The 24,590-nt window shown below is 42.0% G+C and overlaps 1 protein-coding gene across 1 annotated transcript in view; it reads left to right on the top strand.

Moving 5' to 3' along the window:
- Nucleotides 1–24,590, top strand: part of TASP1 (taspase 1) — a 191,395-nt gene that overhangs the window by 73,846 nt on the left and 92,959 nt on the right. Inside the window, exon 10 of the mRNA XM_088479452.1 lies at nucleotides 22,678–22,797. Coding sequence (XP_088335578.1) covers nucleotides 22,678–22,797 — 120 coding nt within the window. The remainder of the gene's footprint in view (nucleotides 1–22,677; nucleotides 22,798–24,590) is intronic.

Below are 24,590 nucleotides of genomic sequence, written 5' to 3'. Positions count from 1 at the left end.
ATACAGCTTTCCAAGACAGTCAGTAGCCAGGAAATCTGCTCAGCCATAAGAACAGGCTTGGAGTACAAGACGTCCTACTCCCAAGTTGGACTATAAGCCTTCAGCCTCACGGGACGGGCCTCCTCTCGGGGGACCCCAGAGTTGGAGGCCGGCTTCTCCAGTTCGCCCAGTGCTGGTGTCTGACCACCACGGACACTGGGGTAAGAGAAGTATTTTCTTGAAGGTATGTCCTCTCCTCCCGGTAAAAGCCTCCCAGACGGTTTTTCGTTACAGGCCTTCTGTCAATTCAAGACAAGGCCCTGTAATTTTTGAGGGTGTTACACTCTATGCTCCAGGCAGGAGTTATAGTACCTATTCCGTTGCCCCAAAGGGGAACGAGGTATTACTCCATCCTCTTTCTGGTACAGAAACCCAGATGGTCTTACCAGGACATACTCAACTTCGAATCCTTCAACAAATTCTTAAGGGTTCCTCGGTTCAGGAGGGGGACCCTGCATTCCATCATTCAATGGAGCCTGGGAATTTTGTGGTGTCGTTGGATATATTCAGGGTGACTACCTGAATATCCCTCTTTTCTTAGCACACCAGTGTTTTCCTCAGGTTTGCAGTGGTCGATAAGCATTTCCAGTTTCTGGCATTGTCCCTTGGTCTGGCCGGCGCCTCACGGTTTACCAGAGTTGTGGCAGCCCACCTGCGGATGCAGTGGGTCCGCTTGCTACCCTATCCAGGCGACCTCCTGTTGTTACCAGGGTCTCCAGAGATACTTCAGTGCCATCTGCAACAGACAGTATCTGTGTTGCTACATTAGGACTGACTGATAAACTGGAAATGGTCCTCTCTGATTTTTCACAGAGGATGCTCCATATCCCAACATCTGAGGATCTTTGTGATTGAGGAAAAGACCTCTGCATTACAAGCATTACAGGCAAAGGTACGCAGTTGCCTGCAGAGTCGCCGAGTGTCTATTCACTCGGCAATGTGGTTCCTGGGTTCCAGGGTGTCGCTGTTCGACATGGTGGAGAGTACCCAGTTTCACTCTAAACCTCTGGAAAAAAATTGATCCTCTCCGGATGGGATGGGTTGCCCCACAGGATAAAGTCAATAGTGCTTTCACCGGAGGTTTGTCTCTCTCTGGCCTGGTGGCTGCGGAAAGTTCACCTAAACAAGGGGCACCCCCTTTGAGATTGCGGACAGGGTCCTTCTGACGACGGACGCCAGTATCCGTGGCTGGGAAGCAGTGACGGGTCCACACTTGTTCCAGGGCAGGTGGACACCAGTAGTTTTTGCGCTTCCCATAAACATCCGAGAACTCTGAGCAGTATTCAAGGTTCTCCAGCATGCAGGACAGGACCTCCATGGAAATACCGTGCAGGTACAGTCTGACAACGCCATCATGATGGCTTATGTAAACCACCTAGGAGGTTCCCGAAGTCAGGCGACACTAACAGTGGTGTCCCGAATTCTGGCTTGGGTGGAAGGCTATATCCCTGCCGTCATCGGCAGTGTTCATTCAGGAATCCTCAGATGGAAAGCAGGCTTTCTCAGCCGTCAAGACGTGCATTCAGGGAAATGTCCTCTTCTTCAGGAGGTGTTCAATTTTCTGGTGAACAAGTGGAGCCTTTCAGAGATGAGACTCTTCTGGTGGACGTATGTAGGTCCAGTGGACCTTCCAAGTTGTGTACCTCGTCCCGCCGTTATCCCTTCTTCCTCCAGTAATAGCAAGAAGGAGGCACGCTCCTGCTGATAGCTCCAGCGTGGGCCAGATGGCACTATTACTCAGATCTTCGGAGCCTCTCAGTTAACACTCTGAAGCTGTTGCCTCTGTGCCCGGACCTGTTGTCTCAGGATCCTGGCTGATACCCAGACCTGGGTTGTCTGTCCTTGACGGTGTGGCGGTGGAGACTGCCCTCTTAAGGTCTAGGAGTTTTTCCAGCTCTATAGTTAACAGGGGTTCTGTCCATGCTAAGAGCTCGGAAGCTTTTATCTGCAAGAATTTACCATCAGGTATGGCATACTTTCTTTCAGTTGTGTCGCCCTAGAGGCTATGCTCCTCGAGTATTCCGGATATCCAGAGTGTTGGCTTTCCTACAGGTGGGCTTAGATAACGGTCTTCTCCTTGCTTACCTGAAGGTGCAGGTTTCTGCCCTGTTAGTATGGTTTCTCTTCCTGATGTCCGCACCTTTGTGCAGGGTGTGCTTTATATTCAGCATCCCATTGTTCCACCTGTGGCTCCTTGGGAATTGACTGTGGTCCTTAGGGCTCTCTGAGGACCGCCATTTGATCCACTGGGCTCAGTGGATTTGAAATGGCTTACGGCTAGGACTGTAGTCCTTCTGGCCATTGATTTGGCCAGTAGGATCTCAGAATGGGGGGCTCTGTCATGTAGACCTCCCTTTTTCTCATCTTTCCTAGGAGCAGGGCAGTGCTTCGCACTTGCCCTGGTTTTTTACCTACGGTGGTGTCTAGTTTCCACATCAATGAGGAAATTATAGTACCGGCCTTTACTTCCCCAGTCCTGTCTGCTGGTGAGGCCTCTTTAGATGTGGTACGGGTTCTAAAAATTTAAGTTGACCGTACCAGTCCATTTAGGAAATCAGACTCTCGGTTTTGTCCTTTCTGGTTTCCATAAAAAGGGTTGGCCTGCCACTACGCTAACTTTGGCAGGATGGATTCACAGGTCTTCCTGTTCCATCCTCTATTAAAGCTCTTCCACTAGGTCTGTGGGTCCTTCGTGGGCAGCTCGACGTGGCGCCTCAGCGGTTCAGCGGTGATTGGCAGCCACGTGGTCATCTGTCCATATTTTTGTAAGGTATTATGCTTTTGATGCCTTCGTCTCTCAGGATGCTTCCTTCGGGCAGCGGATTCTCCTTACAGCACAGGAGCGTCCCCACCCTTAATGGATACTGCTTTGGGACATCCCCAAGGTATCCTGTGGATACCCTATGGACCCTGAAGTAGAAAATATGAGATATGGTAAGAACTTACCCTTGTTATCCCTATTTCTACGAAGTCCATAGGGTTCCACAGGACTCCCGCCCTGTCACACCTGTACTGCAGATGGGCTTTGATCTGGTCACCGGTTTCTCCGTCTCCTTCTGGTGAGAATGTGATTCTTGTGTGTTCCAGACTTTCTTCTCTCTCTTTGTTCTCCTCCTCCGGCCTATGGCATGTTACGAAACAGAATTGCCTTGGCTTGGGGGTGGGGTATAGGAGAGGGACCCTGGTGCATCCTGGGAGGCTGAAAATTTAACTCTGTGGTGTTCTGTGGTGTCCGTGCCTGACGTCATCACCTATACCCCAAGGTATCCTGTGGAACCCTATGGACTTCGTAGAAATAGAGATAACAAGGGTAAGTTCTTACCATATCTCATATTTTTGCTTCTTTTACCTGGAAAATGTGACGGGAAGATTGGGTGCCAGAGGGAGTGCCCCAGCCAATAGGCAGCTCTGTCCTCAGTTGCGATTCTAATTCACCAACATAGGATGGCGGCCCTGGCCATCAAATCAGCAAAGGAAGATCAGTAGGTTCTGGAGAGGATCCAGTGCGAATTCTATCAGTACTATGGCCGATTAGTGGACAGAGCTCACCAGGCCAGGTATCCCTTCTGCTCAACTGAGGTTTCTGTCCTCCCTGGGCTCACCTTGGGACTTCTGCGTTACGGGTTTGATAGGTGTACTGCCCAAGTCAAACATCCCATGTTTGCTTTGAACTGAAGAAATGGAATGATGTGGTGTTGGGACATGAAGTGCGCAATCTGCAAGGTGCAGATAATGTAAGCCTGTCTGCGATGCCAAGCTGAGAAAAAGCAGGAGGATGATGTAGTAGTGTGCAGATACAGACCTGTTATTTCTTTGGATGTGGAATAAATATTAAATGTGGAAGGAAAAAAAGTCCCTGTTATAGCTGCAGTAACTGTAAGTGCTTGTGGCCTGAATAGATTTGATTTTGTGTAAATTGCCATGACATGATTTTGAGGGGCATTATAAAGGGACACATGAACAGTTGTGAGGACATGTGGCAGATCTGAGGGTTATAAAAAGCATACAAAGTGTTCTGACGGCATGTGGGTGTCACGACCAAGGTTTCTCGGCATGGTGGTCGACGGGTAATACCTGTGAGGTCGCTGTGGCGGGGGGTGTCTGGCGCTGGTGTTTGGCGAGGGGCATTGGTTGCGCGTGGTTCTCTGTGGGCACATTGTCACTCTGGGCTGGTGAGGCCTGGCGGTGTTTCCGTTTCGCCTGGCATGGGCGCCGCCATCTTGCCTCCGGTCATGTGATTCAGTTGTCCAATCCTGGTGGGTCATGTGCTCTCTCCGGCCAGTCACGGTGCAGCACTTGGTATTTAGGGAGGTCCAGATCCTTCCTTCATTGCCAGTGCAACGTGTTTCTCAGCGACAGCTGAGAGAGAGTTCCTGTGCTCGTTACCTGCCTCCTTGGAAACGCTACCTAGCCTGCTTACCTTGCCTGCTCCAAACCGCTGGACTTCCCTGCACCCTCCATTTACCTTCCTCCTGCCTGAGTACCTGAGTCTGCTGTCACCCTGCCTCCTCTTACACTCTGCTGGATCACATCCCCTCTGCCTGCATATCATTTCAGCTCACCATACCTGCATACTGGACTGTTCCTGCCTGTCACTATCTGGACATTCTCCCATTTGCTTCACTACAGTTCCCAAGTGCACTTAAGTGCTTTGCCTGGACTTTTACTTTTGCCATATTCATGTCTACTAAACCACTCATTAAAAGTTCAGCATTTTCATTTAAATCTGCTTCTGTGTCCTCTCCTATCACCATCCCGGGTCCACAACAAAACCAGAACCTCACAGTGGGGGGATCTTAGTGACATTCAAGTGGCATGTGGGGAGGTCTGAAGGTAACTTCGGGATCTAATGGGTTTTTAAGTGACACGAATGGATGTCTGTTGGCATTTTGGGGGGGGAGTCTTATACCCCTTTTACACCTAAATTCCGAGTCTGACCCGGAGTGGGAACAGGGGGCCTGATTCAGAGCCGGACGCTCTTTCAGAGCACTCGCTCTGAATCAGGGCGTTTTTTTTTGTTTCGGCCTCCTGGTCCCTCGCATAGCTGTAGTTGACCACCCACAGCTTTTGCGAGTGGCCAGATGATGGTCGCGACCATCGCAGCTTGCGACGAGACCCTTGTGGTAGGGTCTCATTCCCGCAAGCCCCAGTGAGCTTCCGGCTCTAAATAGAGCCGTAAGCTCACCACTGACATCAACGCCTCCGTTTGTGTAGCCACCCCCCCCCCTGCCCACCTCCAAAATGGGGCGAGCTGTCAATCATAATCGACAGCCGCCCTGTTTTGGTGTGAGACCCGTAGCGATGGAGCGCCCGTCGCTGGCCGGGTCTCGCGCACACTGGAGCCAGCATGCGCAGTGGGGGACCATCAACCCGCTTGCGAGAGTTGTGCGCTTGCGATCGGGTCTGAATCAGGCCCAGGGTTCCAATCCTGATCAGACCTGAAATTTAGCCGGCGCCAACTAAGGATATTCCGGAGTCAGCGCCGTTCACACCGGAGTCGGGTCTGCATAGACCCGGCTTTTCCGGCGTTGAAGTGAACGCTTGGAGATGACGTCATCTCCAAGCGCCACTGAAGCCGGACCAATCAGCCGGCATGCGGCGCTCTCCAGGTCATCGTGACCCGGAGATTGCCGTTCACAATGCAGGTTTTCACGGGTTACTCCTGTGTTAATCCCTGCTAGTTACCTGGGTTGGATTGCCGGGTCACTCGACCCGGCGATCCAACCCTATCCCATTTTACACCAAGAAGCTACCCGGGTTAACCCTGCAATAACCTGGGTTTTAGCTCCGGTGTGAAAGGGGTATAAGGGGCATTTAAGGGGGGTTGTTAATATTACTTTAAACATGGCCCATTTGCTTCTTTATTTCTTAGGAATTTATTATGACTGCAGGTTGAAATATATTGGGGTACTAGAATTTAAATGGTCAGATAGTTGGAACTGTCAGATTTGTTAGATGACAAAAAGGCCATTTACAGGAGGTAAGAATTGTGTTAGTATGTATTCTATTAGCAGTGTCTGCAATTGCAAAGAACTGATTGGCATGAGTCACAAGCCACTACTTTTATCATAAGGAAAATGTGTCTGCTGTCTGTGGTCCAGTGATACATAACTGAGGAAAGCGGAGTGTTCTTGTAAAAGTTAATAGCTTAACTGGATGTGTCATCCCCACACAAAACCACATGGATGTATTTAAAACACCACATTAGGATTTTCTCATTCGTTTTATGTTAAAACTGAACCAACTGCAGAATGACCTTGTCATCACTTTTTTAAACATACTATAGAACACTCCTGGTTTTGTTGGATAGGGCCAGTTTACTGTTGATGAGGGGTGCGGTCTACCCATTTGAGGAGAAGGTGATTGGATGAATTGTAATGGGAGTGGCCCAATATGTCCATTTTTGAATCCTGAATATTTGGACATATTCTTCTATGTTATGGACCATAATTTATACATTGTAAAATACTGGAAGTGTTCTTGAGCTCTCATTTAGTTTTTGCATTGCTGTTATTTAAGAAGGATTTACATGATTTTTTTAATAATTACTGATGGGCCACTCTTTATATTATTATGTTCTTGAAATAGCTATTGTAGCATGTAGAGACATTTTTAAATTTGCGTCTTACTTTGGGTTAAAATTTTATTTGTGATCTTGTTTTATTAACATAGTTACATTTTATTTGCAAATGGGGCTACACTAATTTGCCCTATTTTGCACATATTTTTGTTGGTATATGAGAGATGTTATTTATAATAACAGGTTTTACATTGATAATATTGTACTATATAAGAGGTACATTAAAAATTTTAATCATGTATAAAGGGACTAAGGAAGATTTTGTTAATGTTATGGAATATATGATTTTATTGATCATACTAGATATAATTTTAGATTTTGTTTAAGAACAAAATAATAAGAAAGTAATATCCAATAATTTTATTACATCCATAAATACAAATAGCTATTTACTTTTTCAAAAGTCTGGACAAAGATTTATAGATTGCTCACAATTTTGTTGAATTAAAAGCAACTGTAGTGAGATAAATACATGTGACCAACCGTTAAATAGCTATGTCGAATCTAGAAATTACTATCAAAAGAATATTGTTATTAGCACATTTGTGGGAAGTCTGTATTTGTCTAACAGTAGTAAGACCAGTTCACTACATTCCAAATTAAACACTTAATGAATTATGTAACAACATCAGTAATTTATTAAATTGTAATTGTACAGTGCAATATAATTTTTAAATGAAACACCCATTTAAGATTAGAATTCTTGAGCATATTAACAATATCTAAAATAAAATGCAGACACATACGGTCTCTAGGCATTTAATGATGAAACATAAATTGGATCCTTCATTCCTTAGACAATAGAGCATGTTTGGTGGGAGTGGCTGGAGACATACAGAAAAAAGCTCTTTAAAAGCAAAAGTTTCTGGATTTACCAAGTTCAAAAGAATAACTTCTACTGGTTTAAATGAGGGCTTTTAGATGCATTTTTTTTAAGCGCTCACCCTTTTAGCTTTTAATCATATTGGGCATTAGATTTTCATTTATCAAAATGTAGATTTTTTTTTTATTGTTTATATGATTTTACAATGTTTACTGTATCATTCATTATTGGATTAACAAGGGCAACTCTCTAGCCCTCCAAAGGGTTGTGAATTGTTCTAATCTCCGTTATTAGTTAAAGCAACACATTTTATCAAATATTTGTGCAAGCAGCTGTAAAAGTTCTTGCATTAATTTTGGACGTATGCGCATTATTTTCTTCACACATTCACATTAAATATACAGCCGTGGCCAAAAGTTTTGAGAATGACACAAGTATTGGTTTTCACAAAGTCTGCTGCTTCAGTTTTTATGATGGCAATTTGCATATACTCCAGAATGTCATGAAGAGTGATCAGATGAATTGCAATTAATTGCAAAGTCACTCTTTGCCATGACAATGAACTTCATCCCAAAAACATCTCCACTGCATTTCAGCTCTGCCACAAAAGGACCAGCTGACAATATGTCAGTGATTCTCTCGTTAACACAGGTGAGTGTTGATGAGGACAAGGCTGGAGATCACTCTGTCATGCTGATTGAGTTAGAATAACAGACTGGAAGCTTTAAAAGGAGGGTGGAGCTTGAAATAATTGTTCTTCCTCTGTTAACCATGGTTACCTGCAAGGAAAGTCATCATCGCTTTGCACAAAATGGGCTTCACAGGCAAGGATATTGCTGTTTGTAAGATTGCACCTAAATCAACCATTTATCGGATCATCAAGAACTTCAAGGAGAGAGGTTCAATAGTTGTGAAGAAGGCTTCAGGGCGCCCAAGTTGATTCAGCTGCGGGATCGGGGTACCACCAGTGCAGAGCTTGCTCAGGAATGGCAGCAGGCAGGTGTGAGTGGATCTTCACGCACAGTGAGGCGAAGACTTTTGGAGGGTTGCCTGGTGTCAAGAAGGACAGCAAAGAATCCACTTCTCTGCAGGAAAAACATCAGGGACAGACTGATATTCTGCAAAAGGTACAGGGATTGGACTGCTGAGGACCGGGGTAAAGTTATTTTCTTTGATAAATCCCCCTTTCAGATTGTTTGAGGCATTGATTAGGCAAGAATGGGCAGCCATCAGTCAGTATGTTGCCCAGAAGTTGATTAACAGCATGCCAGGGCGAATTGCAGTGGTCTTGAAAAAGAAGGATCAACACTGCAAATATTGACTCTTTGCATAAACTTAATGTAATTGTCAATAAAAGCCTTTGACACTTATGAAATGCTTGTAATTTTACTTCAGTATGCCATAGTAACATCTGACAAAAAGGTCTAAAATCATCGAATCAGCAAACTTTGTGACAACCAATACTTGTGTCATTCTCATAAACTTTTGGCGATGGCTGTATAAAGATCTTTCAATTTACTACAGCTGGTGCACTCTGTTTTAAGTTAAATTTCCATGTCTAGAGATCTGACTACAGATCTATTTTATATTATGGCATTTCCAAGAAATTACCTGAATATTGATTTTTCTTCCTCTTAGACGTACGTGGTGAACGACTAGTGTCGTCCATGCGTGCACACTGAATACCACCTCTGATCTTTTATTAGTTAGTAAGAGATGGCTACATATTTTCACCTGATGAAGTGGGCCTGACATTATTTACTGGCATTTAAATTGTGTTCATAGTGCCTGTGTCCTTTATTTATGAATGTCTTATCCAACCCTGCCACAGAGCAGACAGTTGTTGCTAAACATCATGAGATAAGTGGGATTCTTAATAGTGCATAGCCTAGAGTCCAAAAAACAATGGGGCAAACTAGTGTTCTGTTTTGGGACAAACTGTGTTGAAGTGTGAATGTTATTTGTACAATGCCAAAGGCTCTGAAATGCTTTCCTGTTTAGAATGGACATACCATTGCTATCATTAGTAAGTGTGGTCTCCCAATATCCAGGCCAAGGTACTTGCCTAGGACAGATGCAATGGCTATGCCATTCAAGGTATTACTTAATAGATCAATGGCATGAACCCGATAATTCTCTTACTGCTTCTGTAATTACTATTATATCCATTGGGATCCATTATTAATAAAAATAGAGGCTATTTGTATCAGTCTTTGGGGCAACTTAACGTACTCTCCCCACTTAAAACAAAAAATACGGAGCAAAAAAAGATAAATAATGCGGAAAAAAGTGAAAAATATATAAATGTAAATATTTATTTATTACCACTTATTTATATAGTGCACACATGTTCAAGAGCTACATAGAGAATATTTGACCATTCACATCAGTCCTAGCTCTAGTGGAGCTTGCGATCTATGGGTCTCATTCAGAGCCGCTCGTAAGCGGCCGCTCGTTCGTTCCGAGCGATGTTCGCACATCTGCGCATGCGTATGGGTATTAGTACGCATGCGCGAACCAGTCAGTGCGGTCAGAAATCGTGTGCTCGCAATATAGCGAATGCCTGCTATTTTGAGTGACAGGATGAGGCGTTTGTGGGTGGTAAAAGGGGAAGGTGCTTGAAAACGGGGAGTGGAGATCCGAACGCAGGCGTGCCTAACGGTCAAAACGGGCGTTTTATGGGTGTGCATAATTAATAAAGCAGTGTCATCGACCACGTCAGTTGGGTGTCTTTTAGCCAGAACTGCTCGCAAGATTGCTGTAGGAAAAACCAACCACAAGAATAGCGAGCAGTTCATAAGCTGTTCGATGTACTCGATTAATCTAATAAATAGCGGACATGGCGTATGATGCGAGCGGCCAGGGGGCGTTTTGTACAAAAAAAGTCTGCATGTTTTGTTCGCTCGTTCAGACATAGAGGCGTCAACAGACCGCGAAGAGCGAACGGTTAATTTAAATAGCCACCCCCTTTTTCTGAACGAGCGAGCGCAAATAGCGTCCGGCTCTGAATCAGACCCTATATTCCCTTCCACAAGTACATACACACACACTATGGATAATTTTTTGTCAATAGCCAATTAACCTACCAGTCAATTTTTGGATAGTCGGAGGAAACGGGAGTACCCAGAGGAAGCCCAAATATGCCTGGGGAAAGTATACAAACTCAACACAGTTAGGCCCATGGTGGGAATCGAACTCAAGACCTCAGTGCTGTGAGGTAGTAATGCTAACCATTACATTGTCATTTTTATTGTCTGACAACTTGGCAAGGTGTCATTTTGTGAATTCTCAATGTTAAATGTCTCAAAAACTAACACCAGAAATGAGCTAGTTTGTGCCCTGGATTTTAATTTTGACCCGTTTCTACAAATCTGGCAAAAAGGTGAATACAAGTATCATCTTATTTTTGTGCCTGCACCACAAATCTCCCCAGGATGTATTGCTTTCATACAGTTCCTTGCTGAATCTCTAAGGTTTATTTAATAAGGCGCAATTTCTTAATATTTTGGGGGCAGGATATAAAAGTGTGATTATTTCCCTTATACATGCTAACCCGGTGCTTTAGGTTGTAAAGTATGTAAATATTTCCCATCCCAACATGCCGAGTCTTGCCTAAAGAAAAGAATTTGCATCTTTAAATCCAGCCCCAAAAATCGTACCTAATTTAAAAAAATGCCCTGTGTATGCATCGCTATCATGTCCGTTATCTCCCTGTCACTTGTGTACAAAGTATCGTCAATGATCTATGTGGGGCTTAATTCAAGTGAGTAATCCTTACTGAAAGCAGCTGTGTTGTTGTTTCTGCATTAAATATTTCCTTTCCATTGACATCATATTGTTTTCCTCTAATCTGGCATGCGTTTGTTTAGGAAAAATGAAAGTACTCATCTGTAAATACGTAGCAGAGGTTTTCGCTGATTGTAATACACAGTGAAAGTAGGCTACATTCCATAGATATGACTTTGAATGCTTACATTATAATTATCATGGTTCTCTTCCCGAAATTTCAGTTGGATCCATGGTTTCTTACTTAATAGGACCCTTGGCAGAAAATGAAGCAAGGACTTTTGGTTCCTGATGCACCCGTGCCCATATACTGCACATTTATAATATTGTAAGCTTGGACTCGGGAAGATAAACTGTTTTCAGTGGTGGGAAAGTGCTTTGGACATTTATTCTGCTGATTGGTTTCGATACCGTTTTGCATATTTTAGACAGGTCACAAAATCTGTATGCTGACCACATTTTTATATGAGGGGCATTCTGTTTAAAATCAGGCACCGTTCACCCTGCTGTTATCCGAGCCTAGCTGCTTCTTTTTGGGTGTCTGTAAAAAAAACAAACAGTGGAGTCATTTTAGCTGGATTTAGTATGCAACAGATAAACCGTATTGGTTATCCAGTGCTTATAAGTGGTCAAAAAGTCGCTTGAAACTAAAATGATACTGCAAAAATACCCCTGCTGCAACCAACTGGGACCACCACCACTTGACTCATTGATCACAAAGTCAGAATAAGTAGCTGTCAATAGGATATTCTGCAGATTAGCAGTTAATTGCAGTGAGGGGTAGAGATTGTAGTTTTTTTTGATATTTAAAAAAAAAAAAATAATTAAAAAAATATATATTTTCTATATTTTTCCCAACTAAAATATCTTTATTTAGAGCTAAATTAATAAAGGATTTGGCATAAGAAAGTATTCTAGTTTATCTGTTTTAACATAAAAAAAATTCCATTGTGTGTGGTTTTTTTGTAAAAGATGCATAAACCTGTAATCTGATTGCCAGCCAGGGTCTTCCTACAGCATTCTTGAACCTTCCTTGCGGTCCACCAGCACCTTAGCAAGTTCCGCTCCTACTGTTTCTGCTCCACTCTAACATAGAAGGCAGAAGTTGTTCCTCAGTGAGTGCATTTGCTTTCTGTTCCATCATAACTGCCATTCTCGATGGTGTCATGGCCTGAGGATCCTGGAAAACTCTGAGGCTTCCCCAAACAGATTGTGAGCCCTAAAGCTCTGACGCCACTGCTAGTTCGCATGCGTACCCTTGTTCTGTGCCCTGGCACACTATTGTCTGTACTTGAACACTCTCCTTGAGGATATGTCTCTTAGGTCTCTCTCCCTGCCCTCCGATACCCTATATTTTACCTGCGACCATGAAATTTTTTTCTCTGGTATTCATATCCTTTTTTGACCACTTCCCTTTCCAATTTTTAAAATACAAAATAAGATGGACACCAAATTATATAAAGGTTTTTGTTTTTTTTCTGGTTTAGTTGTACAGTAACACCGAAAAACACTGACTTAAAGTATATGAATAGACCAAAACAAATCAGGAATAATAGACATTGAATTGCCCCCCCAAATTATGATAGTTAGAAGCTCTTGGTATATTTACTAAAGGGTGGGTTTCTAGACGTGGAGATGTTGCCCATAGCAACCAATCAGATTCTAGCTACTATCTTCTAGAAGGTGCTAGATAAATGTTAAGTAGAATGTGATTGGATGCTATGGGCAACATCTCCAATTCTAAAAAACCTGCACTTTAGTAAATATACCAAGAGCTTCTAGCTATCATAAATAAATATAATAAATATACCCCCTTAAAATATCCTGATTCTTTACTTAGCATTTAGCTGTTAACTACAATAATCTGTGCCCCATTTCTATGTGGGACAGGGCTAAGTGAGGGTTGTGAGACCGTATAATTATTTTTTTAAATTTCATAATGTAATGTACATTGTAGATTTACTTGGTATTTATTATGATTGTAGTTATAAAGCTATATCATTAAGCACATTCATTCATTCTGGGATCTTTCCGTAACCTTCTCAGAGCAATTTCTGCTCCACACAAAAAAAAAAAAATCTCGTATTTTTCACGAGCACATTTTACCAGAAACAGTTTCCATATTTTTGTGTTATTAAAAGACCTTTCTAATAAAGTAGGCTACGAATCCATATAAATCCTGGATGCACTTTAATGTTTACAACCACAGAGGTTGAGTTGCTAGGAGAAATGATTGCATGCCACATTGACTAAACGTTTAAAGATGTCATCTGTCTTCTTTTTCTCCATCTACTGTAAATACTACCAGCAGCAACACTCTATACCAATAACAGGCTGTAGGGCATGTCAGGAGTGAACTTGCTCCTGGCTACCTGTAGGTAATTGATAATCACTGTAATAACTTAGTGATGTCAAAGCCTTTTCCTGTCGACATCACTTTTTTTCCACAGTTAGGAGGAACTTTATCTGAAAAGTCTTACACCGGGTCTTTGTACATACACAATTTGAGCATATTAGTCTTTAAAAGGAATTTTAATGAAAATTTCAAGCAAACCTTTTATGTTTCAGCTAAAGGACATTTAACATAGAGCCTAGGTTCTGTGTGTGGATCATAAATAAAATGTTTCCTGATGCTTCCTCTCCCAGGCGGAGGGAGCATCGGTGCATTCTGTACTTTTTAGGTTGCACATGTTACAGAAAGAACTACATAAAATGTGAAACATGACAGGTCCTCTTTAAAGACCAAGTGAAGTCATGGTTGCCCATTAATATATGTCAAAGACTGTTATTTACTCGGCAGTATAATTTACAAGGAGTTTATAGAGAGGTACTATTAACTAAATATGTCCATCGTGGTCTCTTTGACCATGATGCATTGTTACGAGGGACAGAACACAGCTGACAGTGTGAGACTGACCTCTTTGTAGACTTGTATAGGATATCAGGTTGACACTGAATAATGGGATTGATTCTCATCTGCAGTGTCGATGCTGCACGCAGTTGACCGCTGTTTTAAGTCTAGGCATGCGTTCCAGTTGCACAGCGCAGGATTTCCTATTGTTAGCGCTCAGACGTAGAACAGATTTGGACGACGGGCTGGGGAATTCAGCAGGAGTTCCTGGGAGGCAGCAGGGGGGTGGCTAAGCAGATTCAGGTGTGACGCAGTGCTCGGCTGCTTCCAATAACGCACAGCCTCTCACACAGGAGATCATAGGATAAACTGCACCTACCATAGGGCTGGTGTCAGTCTTGGCGGTGCATGTAAGTAAGCGCTGAGATGGAAATGCACCACCGTAAGACGCTGCTAGCGGGTGCCACAGTTAAGATGAAATCACTTAGGGGTCGATTCAATCAGCCGCATGGGTTGATGAGTTGGCGTTGCAACCACGTGGAAACATCTGTCGTAGGACCCTTATCTGTCACCATTCATGGCCCGATCTCGCCCCAGACTCGCAGATTTTTGTAAGGAGCCCCACAGGGCTGCAAACATAAATCAGTGAGTCTGGAGCTCTGGTAAGTTCTGCGTATAGTCGCATTTACTTGCACGGACTTGTGGGACGAGTCTAATGGAATCTATCCCTTAAAGTTCTCGATGTCAAGTTTAATTTATTTTTTTGTTATTTTTTTATTTTACATTTTGACATTTGTTTTATTAGTACAAATTGAAAACCTATTTTTTTTTTAATACTCGTCCTGTTTAAAGTGCAAGTGAAGCCTCTATTTGATATTAATATGTAGCAAATATTTTGTATGTCTGAGCTGAATGGTAAAGTAACTTGAGATTTGTAATACTTAATTTAAATATGACCAGGCTCTTACTCCTCTGCAGCAGGCTGCCATGCTGTGAGAGAGATGTACTGTGTGAATGGCAGATTGTGCAGAAGTGTATTGTGCGAGTTAGCCGAATGCATGGGTCGACTTGCACAGTGTGAGCTCGCATCAGGGAAAATATGTGGGATGGTAATACATTACTATTATTCCTATTATAGTTATTATTTACCATTACCATTTACTGCAAACTGACAGTACAGTATTTGTCCAGTTTAAAACATAATTCTAGGAGTAAGCGTTTGTCAACGTTGTATTTGTTAAAGTGTAATTTTAGAATGTGATTTTTATTTGCAGTGCAGATAAATTTTAATCTATTTTTTTGTTTATACTTCCAAATCTTCCTCAATTTCTTCCCCTTGCCACCTTTCTGTGCAGGGCTTCAGTGAGAAGCCCTGCTGCTGCTGTTACACCGTTTCCACACAGTAAAAGACCATTGTAGCTGGTTTAGGCATGTGTAAGTGCACACTTGGCTGACAGGTACGTCACTGTATAGTATAATTTGATTTGTAACGCGTACTTCAAATACATTATTTTTCCAGATAATAATAGTAAACAATAGTAGCACAAGTTGTTTCCAGGAGTACAAGCAGGGAAATTGTTATGTGGTTCTCATGTTAATGGAACACAAGTCCTAAATCAATCCTGTTCATATATGGAGTCCAAGGGACATCTGTATCTGTAGTATAATGTTAGTAACAAAAAGCCAAATGAAACCATTATGCTATTTGGACATGATGTGCCAGCTAGTTAGATGGTTTGCCAATATCCTTGAAAGTTAATTTTTAGTCTGAGGTGTAACAACAACTTTCTGTCAGGTTTTGAAGAGGACGAAGGAACACACACAGTGACTAATTTACATGATATTAATAAATGCAGTCTATTAAAAGCTAATTCCATTTCATCCTTTCTCTGCACTGATGTAATGGGCATTGGACCTTGGCAAAACCACAGCACAGCCTGTTTCTAACGAACATTATAATTTATTTACATACAGCCATGGCCAAAAGTTTTTAGAATTACACAAGTATTGGTTTTCACAAGCTTTGCTTCTTCAGTATTTTTAGACTTTTTGTCAGATGTTACTATGGTATACTGAAGTAAAATTACAAGCATTTCATAAGTGTCAGAGGCTTTTATTGACAATAATATTACGTTTATGCAAAGAGTCAATATTTGCAGTGTTGATCCTTCTTTTTCAAGACCTCTGCATTTCGCCCTGGCATGCTGTTAATCAACTTGGAGTTTGTCAGAATATGTGGGTTTTTGTTTGTCCACCCGCCTCTTGAGAATTGACCACAAATTCTCAAAGGGATTAAGGTCTGGGGAGTTTCCTGGCCATGTACCCAAAATGTAATTGTTTTTTTCCCCGAGCCACTTATGGCAAGGTGCTCCATCATGCTGGAAAAGGTATTGTTCGTCACCAAACTGTTCTTGGATGGTTGGGAGAAGTTGCTCTTGGAGGATGTTTGGTGACGAACAATGCCTTTTCCAGCATGATGGAGCACCTTGCCATAAGGCAAAAGTGATAACTAAGAAGGGTCAACACAAAAATATTGACTCTTTGAATAAACTTAATGTAATTGTCAATAAAAGCATTTGACACTTATGAAATGCTTGTAATTTTACTTCAGTATACCATAGTAACATCTGACAAAAAGGTCTAAAAACACTGAAGCAGCAAACTTCGTGAAAACCAATACTTGTATCATTCTCAAAACTTTTGGCCATGGCTGTAGAGCCAGTCATATTACACAAACACAGGGGGATGTATATAAAACCTCACAGGACCACTGAAACATAATTGCATTAGTCCCAGTATAACTTCTGAAGTTTGAACCTCCAATAATAATAATAATATATAGAAAAGTGTGAAAAAATAAACGTATCTGTCATAATAAGCCACAAAATAAAGACAAATGAACTTCAGGTTATTTTTTTTTATATTATTTCACAGTACAATTGCAATCTTATGTTCTGCAGGGAATGGGATTGAAATACTGACGGCTTCATAGCCGCCGGTTCTAATCCCGACAGTGAGAGAGTGCTCGTAAGTATACTAACCCTCCCCTCTCCCCCCTCTAGCCCTAACCCTCCCTTAGGGGTGCCTAACCCTAACCTCCCCCCTAGTGCCTAACCCTAACCTCCCCCCAGGGGTGCCTAAACCTAACCCCCCTCCTTGTACCCTAAACTTAAGTTTCCCGGGGGGCTAGTGCCTAACCTTAACCTCCCCCCTAGTGCCTAACTCTAACCCCCCTTTCCCTAGCCTAACCCTAACCTTCCCCAGGGGGTGCCTAAACCTAAGTCCCCCCGGGGGCCCCTAAACCTAACCCCCCCATCCCAGGGCTAAGTGCATACTTACCCGGCAGGAGGATGATTGGTCTAGCATCATTTGGCGTTCCGGCGTCGGGATTAACATAGGCATCAGTATTTCGACACCTATGTTAAATCCCTTGCCGGGATGACACTGTCGGGATTGAGAGCCGCCGATCTCATAACTACATCCCGTTCTGCAGAACCATAATTACACAACGGTGGTATAATTTGGAAGCAGTAAATTGATTTTGCTATTGTTATTAATGTTGTTGATTTGTTAAATGCACAGAGGTCAGCAGTGCGGAGTTTAGGACATACAAAGTAGGCAATTTAAGTGGATACATGAAAACTATTTGGAAAAGGACAGACGTATTACAAAGGGAGTTAATGTCATTGAAACAGCAGTGAGTGTGAGAAGTATGAATGGTAGTACGGTGGTCTCCAGAGTTGGAGCTACAGAAGGCGTTTATTGATTTGAAGCTGGGAGAAGTCAGATCCCCCAGTGGAAGTTTAGCCATGGAACATCCTGGAGGAGTTGGCTGTGTGACCATGTTTTTTGTATGGTACACTCCAATCTTGTGGTCTTTTTATGGGGCTGTAGTTAATATCCCTATGATTGGGATGCCGACACTGTAATCCTGACATGACTGGGGATGCCGACGTCGGAATTTCGGCAGCCGGCATCCCGATCTCAAGAAGACCAGGGCAAGGTAAGTATCAGCCATGGGGGGGGGGGGGGGGTTAGGTTTATGCAACCCAGGTGGACTTAGGGTTAGGCTGCGGGAGGTGGGAGGTTAGGGTTAGGCTCCAAACAGGGGGGGGTTAGGTTCAGACACCATCGGGGAGAGGTTAGGGTTATGTACTAATGGGGGAGGGTTAGGAATTTGCACTAAGGGGGGAGGGTTAGGTTTAGGCACTTACCGGGAGGGTTAGGGTGCGGGGTAGGGAGGGTTAGTATAAGGGCACAAAAAGGAGGATTAGGGGGTAAAAATAGCACATTACTCACCGCTCCCCTGTCGGAAATCGAACCATCGGGATGTCGCTGTCAGTGTATTGATGGCCGACATCTCCATCGGTATTTCATTCTACATCAAAGCAACACAATTTCTGAAAAAAATTCTGCCTTACATTCTCTAATTTCAATTAAATTTGGTATAATAAATCTTGCTATGGGTGTAAAGAAAACCCCCAAATCTTAGGTTGATATGTTCACTGGTTTTAAAGTTATATGCCTTTTAAAACCGAAAAATTTGCTATTAACAGTTTTTTTAATTGCACTTGTATCTCACCTAATTGAGCTGGAAAGATGGGCAGGGTCTCAGTTTAAACCTCTTTTTATGGGCTTTCATATGATCTATAAAAAAGCGGTATGTTTCAATAAAAATGGAAAATTTTTAAAATCAATATTTTGATTTGCTCAAAAAGCCCAATTTTTGTACATTTTTGAAAAAACTCTAAATAAATCTCCAGACTTTATCTCTATTATTCAAAATAAGGGCACTAGACAGTGATGCCTATGGTCCCCCTGCTTTCTACTATAACTTTGGAACTTTTGGCTATAACATTCCACAGATCTTCTTCATTCCATGAAATTCAAGTTGGCGGATTTGACTCAAACTTAGCCTTATTCGCTGGCGACATGTTACTATTTATAGCAAATCCTGGTTCCTAGTAGCAAGGAACATTATATCTTCCTTTGAATCCTTTGTTGGTTTTAAAGTGAATATAGAAAAATCCGAACTGCTTCCCTTATCACAGTCTTGATTGAGTGCTCCGATATCGTCTACCTTCTCCCAATTCCTAATAAATATGCTTCGCCTAAAATATTTAGGGGTCTATGGGCCTGATTCAGAGCCGCTCGTAAGCGGCAGTATGCTCGTTCTGAGCGATGTTCGCCCATCTGCACATGCGTACGGTTTTTAATACGCATGCGCGAACCAGTCAGTGTGGCCGAAAATCGTTAGTTCGCTATATAGCGAATGCCTGCTATTTTGAGTGACAGAATGAGGCGTATGTGGGTGGTAACAGGGGAAGGTGCTTGAAAACGGGGAGTGGAGATCAGAACGCAGGCGTGCTTAAAGGTCAAAATGGGCGTTTTATGGGTGTGCATAATTAATACAGCAGCGTCATTGACCACGTCACTTGGTTGTTTTATAGTCAGAACTGCTCGCAATATAGTGGTAGGAAAAACCAACCACAAGAATAGCGAGCAGTTCATACGCTGTTCGATGTACTCGATTAATCTAATAAATAGCGGACATGACGTATGATGCGAGCGGCCAGGGGGCGTATTTTTCAAATAAACGTCCGCATGTTTTGTTCGCTCGTTCAGACATGGAGGCGGCAACAGACCGCAAAGAGCGAACGGTTCATTTGAATAGCCACCCCCTTTTTCTGAACGAGCGAGCGCTAATTGCGTCCGGCTCTGAATCAGGCCCTATGTACTAAGCAGTGATAAGTGACAGAGTGAAAAGTGATAAGTCTGTGATAAGTGCCAGCCAATCAGCTCCCAACTGTCATCTCACAGGCTGTGTTTGAAAAATGACAGTTGGGAGCTGATTGATAAGTCTGTGATAAGGTGCCAGCCAATCAGCTCACAACTGTAATTTTTCAAACACAGCCTGTGAGATGACAGTTGGAAGCTGATTGGCTGGCACCTTATCACAGACTTATGACTTTTCACTCTGTCACTTATCACTGCTTAGTACATAGACCCCTTAGTGATCTATATCCCCACAGATCTTTGTAAATTATACACTGCTAATTTTATGCCTCTGATAGCTAAACTTGAGAAGCTGTTGGAGATTTCTTTCCTTTCTTATGGGCCTGACAGCTGTGCTGAAAAGCATAATTTTCCCCAAATTATCACGCACAATCCAAAATCATCTACAGTTAAAAATTCCTGATGTTATAAGTTATTTGTAAAGGTTTTATGGGGAAACGGCAAATAAAACCGTATCGCTTTGGCTAAAGTACAGTTACAGCAACGAGAGGCTGGTCTGGCAATCCCTGACATAATTAGCCTTCTCCCATGCAGTCTTCTTTCAATATATTTTGGATTGGTTGCTTGCTCGATCTATATACTTTTGTATTGAGAGAGGCCCTGATGACCCCATTTTCCCCTATCACATTGCTCCAGGTTCCTTACATCATCTCTGGAATTATGTTTAGAGATAAATATCCCTCCTGGCTAGCGAAATAAGTTCACCAGGAATCTAACAAGCTCTAAATGTTTTGTTTAAACCCTTCTTTCAGGACAATACCATGTACCTGTCGTGGAAGTAACAGGGTCTGATGGCTGTTGAGGCCATTTTTGATCCAAGAGGATCTTTACTGCATTTTCAGGCTTTAAAAGACAAATTTGAGCTTAAAACATTTTCTATGTAGAACGCTGAAAAGTTGTCAAAGGGAAATATATATATGGTACAAATTACCGGCACTCTCTGAAAATTAGAGCCATATAGGTACGTGTGTGTCCTGATGACGGGGGGCTGACCCCGAAACGTTGCACAGTAAAACACTGGATTTTATTTAAACTTTCTGAGACTGGGAGTGCCTGGTAGACAGAAGCCAATTAGTATCCTTGATTGCCAAACCACCTGTTAGATGCTGATAAAGGCTGTGTCAGTCTCTGTTGTCAGTCTCGCACTGCCTGGGGAAGAGGTCAGAGGCCTTTTGAGAGACACTCTGATTACTGAATGTAAGTGCTGTACTAAAGATTTCTGTTTTATGAGAGGGATATTAGGTCCTTCCACTCTGAGAATCATTTTGTTTAGTTATAGCTTGACAGGCCAGGATTTACATTTATGTTTTGTGCTGCTAATACAACTAGCTGCGGATAGTTGTACCAAAGCCTGATTTAACTTCAATGTTTGTTTTACTTATGTTTTTTTCTCTCATTACATCTTTATTTTTGTATTATCAGGTGATGTGATGCAGCAGTAATGCAGCACAATACAATAACTCCCACACCCTTCCCTATGTTTTAGTTTACCCCTTATCTTTGTATTTTCTCAACTTGTCTTTATGGACTAATATGTTATGGACATACGTACTTTACTCCTCGTTGTATGCATTCGTTTGTATTGCTCATATCATGTGTCCAGTTTGTACCGTTCATTTAAATCTTTCTTCTGTTTGAGTGCCTACATACTACTGATAATGAGTCAAACTGTTAAGATCTCTATGTAGAGATGGTCCTTTTAAATTAGCAGTAACCTGCTGGAGTACCTTTTTTAAATCCACCTCAAATGCTTGGACTTATGTAGCATTGAGCATCTATGTACTGCCTCTCCTGCCCTGTTTCCGAGCTCCTCCCCCTAAACTTCTTTTACAACATGGCAGCAATTAACATGAGAATGCAAGAGGTATCATAGAACATGTTCATATACATAATTCATTATAAATACTTAGGGGTTAATTTACTAAAGGTCGGTTTTAATCGATCTAAATTGATCAACATCGGTGTTGTGTTTCCAGGGCAAAATCACACGTTCACTAACATGATTTTTTGAGTTTTAAGTGTTAGTAAATGTACGATTTAACCGCTAAAATGCAACATTAATGTTGATTGCTTTAAATCGATTAAAAACTACCTTTAGTAAATTTAGCCCTTAGGCTAGACATTTATATTATCTGATACCAAGGTTAAAGGTGGTGAAGCTCCAAAAAATTAATACAATGTGTTCTTTAATTTTGTATTCTACATGCCAAAAATGACATCGGGTTGCTAGGAACTTTCCTGTACACCATTTTTGGAATCCTCTCCATTAAGTGGGCATTTCAGTTATTCAAGGGTAGTATAAACTGCTATGATAGACAAGTTTGGTGCACAGAACATCCAAGAGACGTGTTACTTAATAACTTTTGAAATTGCGCGTTGTAGCTAATATGTTTACAGTTTATTAATACTCTGTTTCTGTATCCTGTTGTCTCTCTGTGAGTGTTTATCGTGTCTAATAATGTCATCATTCATTTGCGCTGCAGTGATATTGTTGGCGGCGTACGAAACGTGACCTTACTGCATTATGTTAAAAGTAAAAGAAAAATGGTATTAAGTAACTGTGACAACACGAGGGTTCTTGAGGTTACAATAATACAGAGTGTATCTAATAAACTGTGTTCTATTTATTTTATGCCAATATAAACAATGCAAAAACTATTACGTGTGTCTCGTGACCTTCTCAACTGAAATGAAATGCTTACATTTCCTTTCCAGTATTTATAGTAGAATCGGTTTACATTAAAGGGCTGCCTCAGTGACTTGTTAATATTCTTTCAAGCAATTGCTGTTATTACTCCACAGGAGAATGACTCAGGAACTCTGGATACTGTTGGAGCAATAGTCGTTGACCAAGATGGGAATGTGGCTGCTGCTGTCTCTAGTGGAGGATTAGCCATGAAACATCCTGGAAGAGTTGGCCAGGTATAAAAGTTTTTGTATTGCCCATTATTATTATTTTTTTCAACGGAAGTTAATTGATTTACTAAAAGAACCACTTTTCTTTGGCATTTGTGAGCTATGTAACCGCATTTCATACTTAAGCAACTTTTTATCACTGCAGGAACCATTAGATCCTATATTCGATGCCCATCCTCGGTCCTCAAGGCACACGAACAGTCCTGGTTTTAGTGATATCCATGTTTCAGCACAGGTGGTTAAATCAAAATAACTGAGGTACTAATTAAGTCACCTGTGCTCAAGTAGGCTATCCTTAAAACATGGACTGTTAGTGTGCCTTGAGGACCGTGTTTGGGAATCCCTGCCCTAGAGTCATCAGATAAGAACTGTTATTTATTCGACTGCGAGTTGCAGGCACAAGTGCAATTTCCATCGAGTTAGCCATTATTTTTCAAGCAGCAATAATTTAGAAGGCAAAACCAACTTGAAATTCTCAGGCGATTAAATAAGGGCCTAGATAATCAAAAAGTCTGTGACTACTGAAATGCATATATTTTATGGCTGGCAGGGGGCAAGGATTATTTTTTTACTTCAAGAACATCATAGGAGCTTGTGGTTCTGCTGTTTACTTGAAAGGGCCAGTCTCCGTAACTTGTGGCCCACACAAGGGCCCAGAGAAGGTCTGCGGAAGTTGTGAGATATAGTACAGCGAGAACTATCACAGGGACAAACACTGGGTTTTCGAGGGGGCATCCAGCTTCTCATTTTTAAAGAAAATTGCCATGTCCTTCCTTTGATGTACACGAACAATATGAAATATGGTATATTTAATCCCTGCCCTAACACAGTCCACAAATGATATTGTACAATAACATTACAGATTTAACACAAGTGTACAGCTTTACCACCTGGTGACTGTGAGTGTTATTATTATCTTAATGCCTTTTGGTCAGTAACTCCCTTTCCCCCTCGCCGCTTTTGTGGTCCTCAGCTTCCCAAACAATCACCATGATTGCAATATTAATAGATTCGGTTAACATTTTGATGTTAAAGACATTTTATAACTGTATTATTTTTCATTTTTATCTAGTTATAAAAGCAGATCAATTATACAGCATTTTATACCAGGGTACATGGGTTGGAGTTTATCCAGTGCTGAGGAACATCAGTTTCTTGGCTCTGCTGGAAACACATGTACTGTACGCACTTGTTAGGTTTTTGCAGACACCGTGGGTGCTTGGCATCTGTCCTTCTGTATGTGTGAAGGCAGCGGCTGCCCTTCAGGGCCCCAGGATTCACTCCGTACCTCTCTTCCTTGTGCACACTTCTGATTTGTGGAGCTCACTCCTTCACCATTTCTCTGCTGTGTTGTTGTGTCTACATCAACCTTAAACAGCTTCTTCTCTGCTTTACATTATTAGGATATTCATAGGGGTAGTCCTGGAGATCATTCAGTGTTCAGTTTATGACCATTTTTTTTTTTTACAAATCAATTTAACCCTGCTGCAGCCACATCTTATGTAGTTTATTTCCTGTATTACATATAGGTTGATAATTTATGGGGAGATGTATCAAACCTTTGAGAGAGATAAAATGGAGTAGTTGCCCATAACAACCTACCAGCTTCTAATTGTCCTTTCATAGACTGTGCTAGGTAAATGACAGGTGTTGATTGGTTGCATTGGTCAACTTCTCCATGTTATCTCTCTCCAAGGTTTGATACATCTCCCCTTTAATCAAGCTAATTAAATATCATGGATAGATTCCAACCTCAATTAAAATGTTGCATGAGGAAGGCTGGTCACCTCTACTGAAGA

Source organism: Taudactylus pleione, unplaced genomic scaffold (assembly GCF_031769625.1).
Source record: "Taudactylus pleione unplaced genomic scaffold, aTauple2 ptg000235l, whole genome shotgun sequence".
Classification (NCBI taxonomy): Eukaryota; Metazoa; Chordata; class Amphibia; order Anura; family Myobatrachidae; genus Taudactylus; species Taudactylus pleione.
This window is presented reverse-complemented; position numbering and strand designations above follow the sequence as displayed.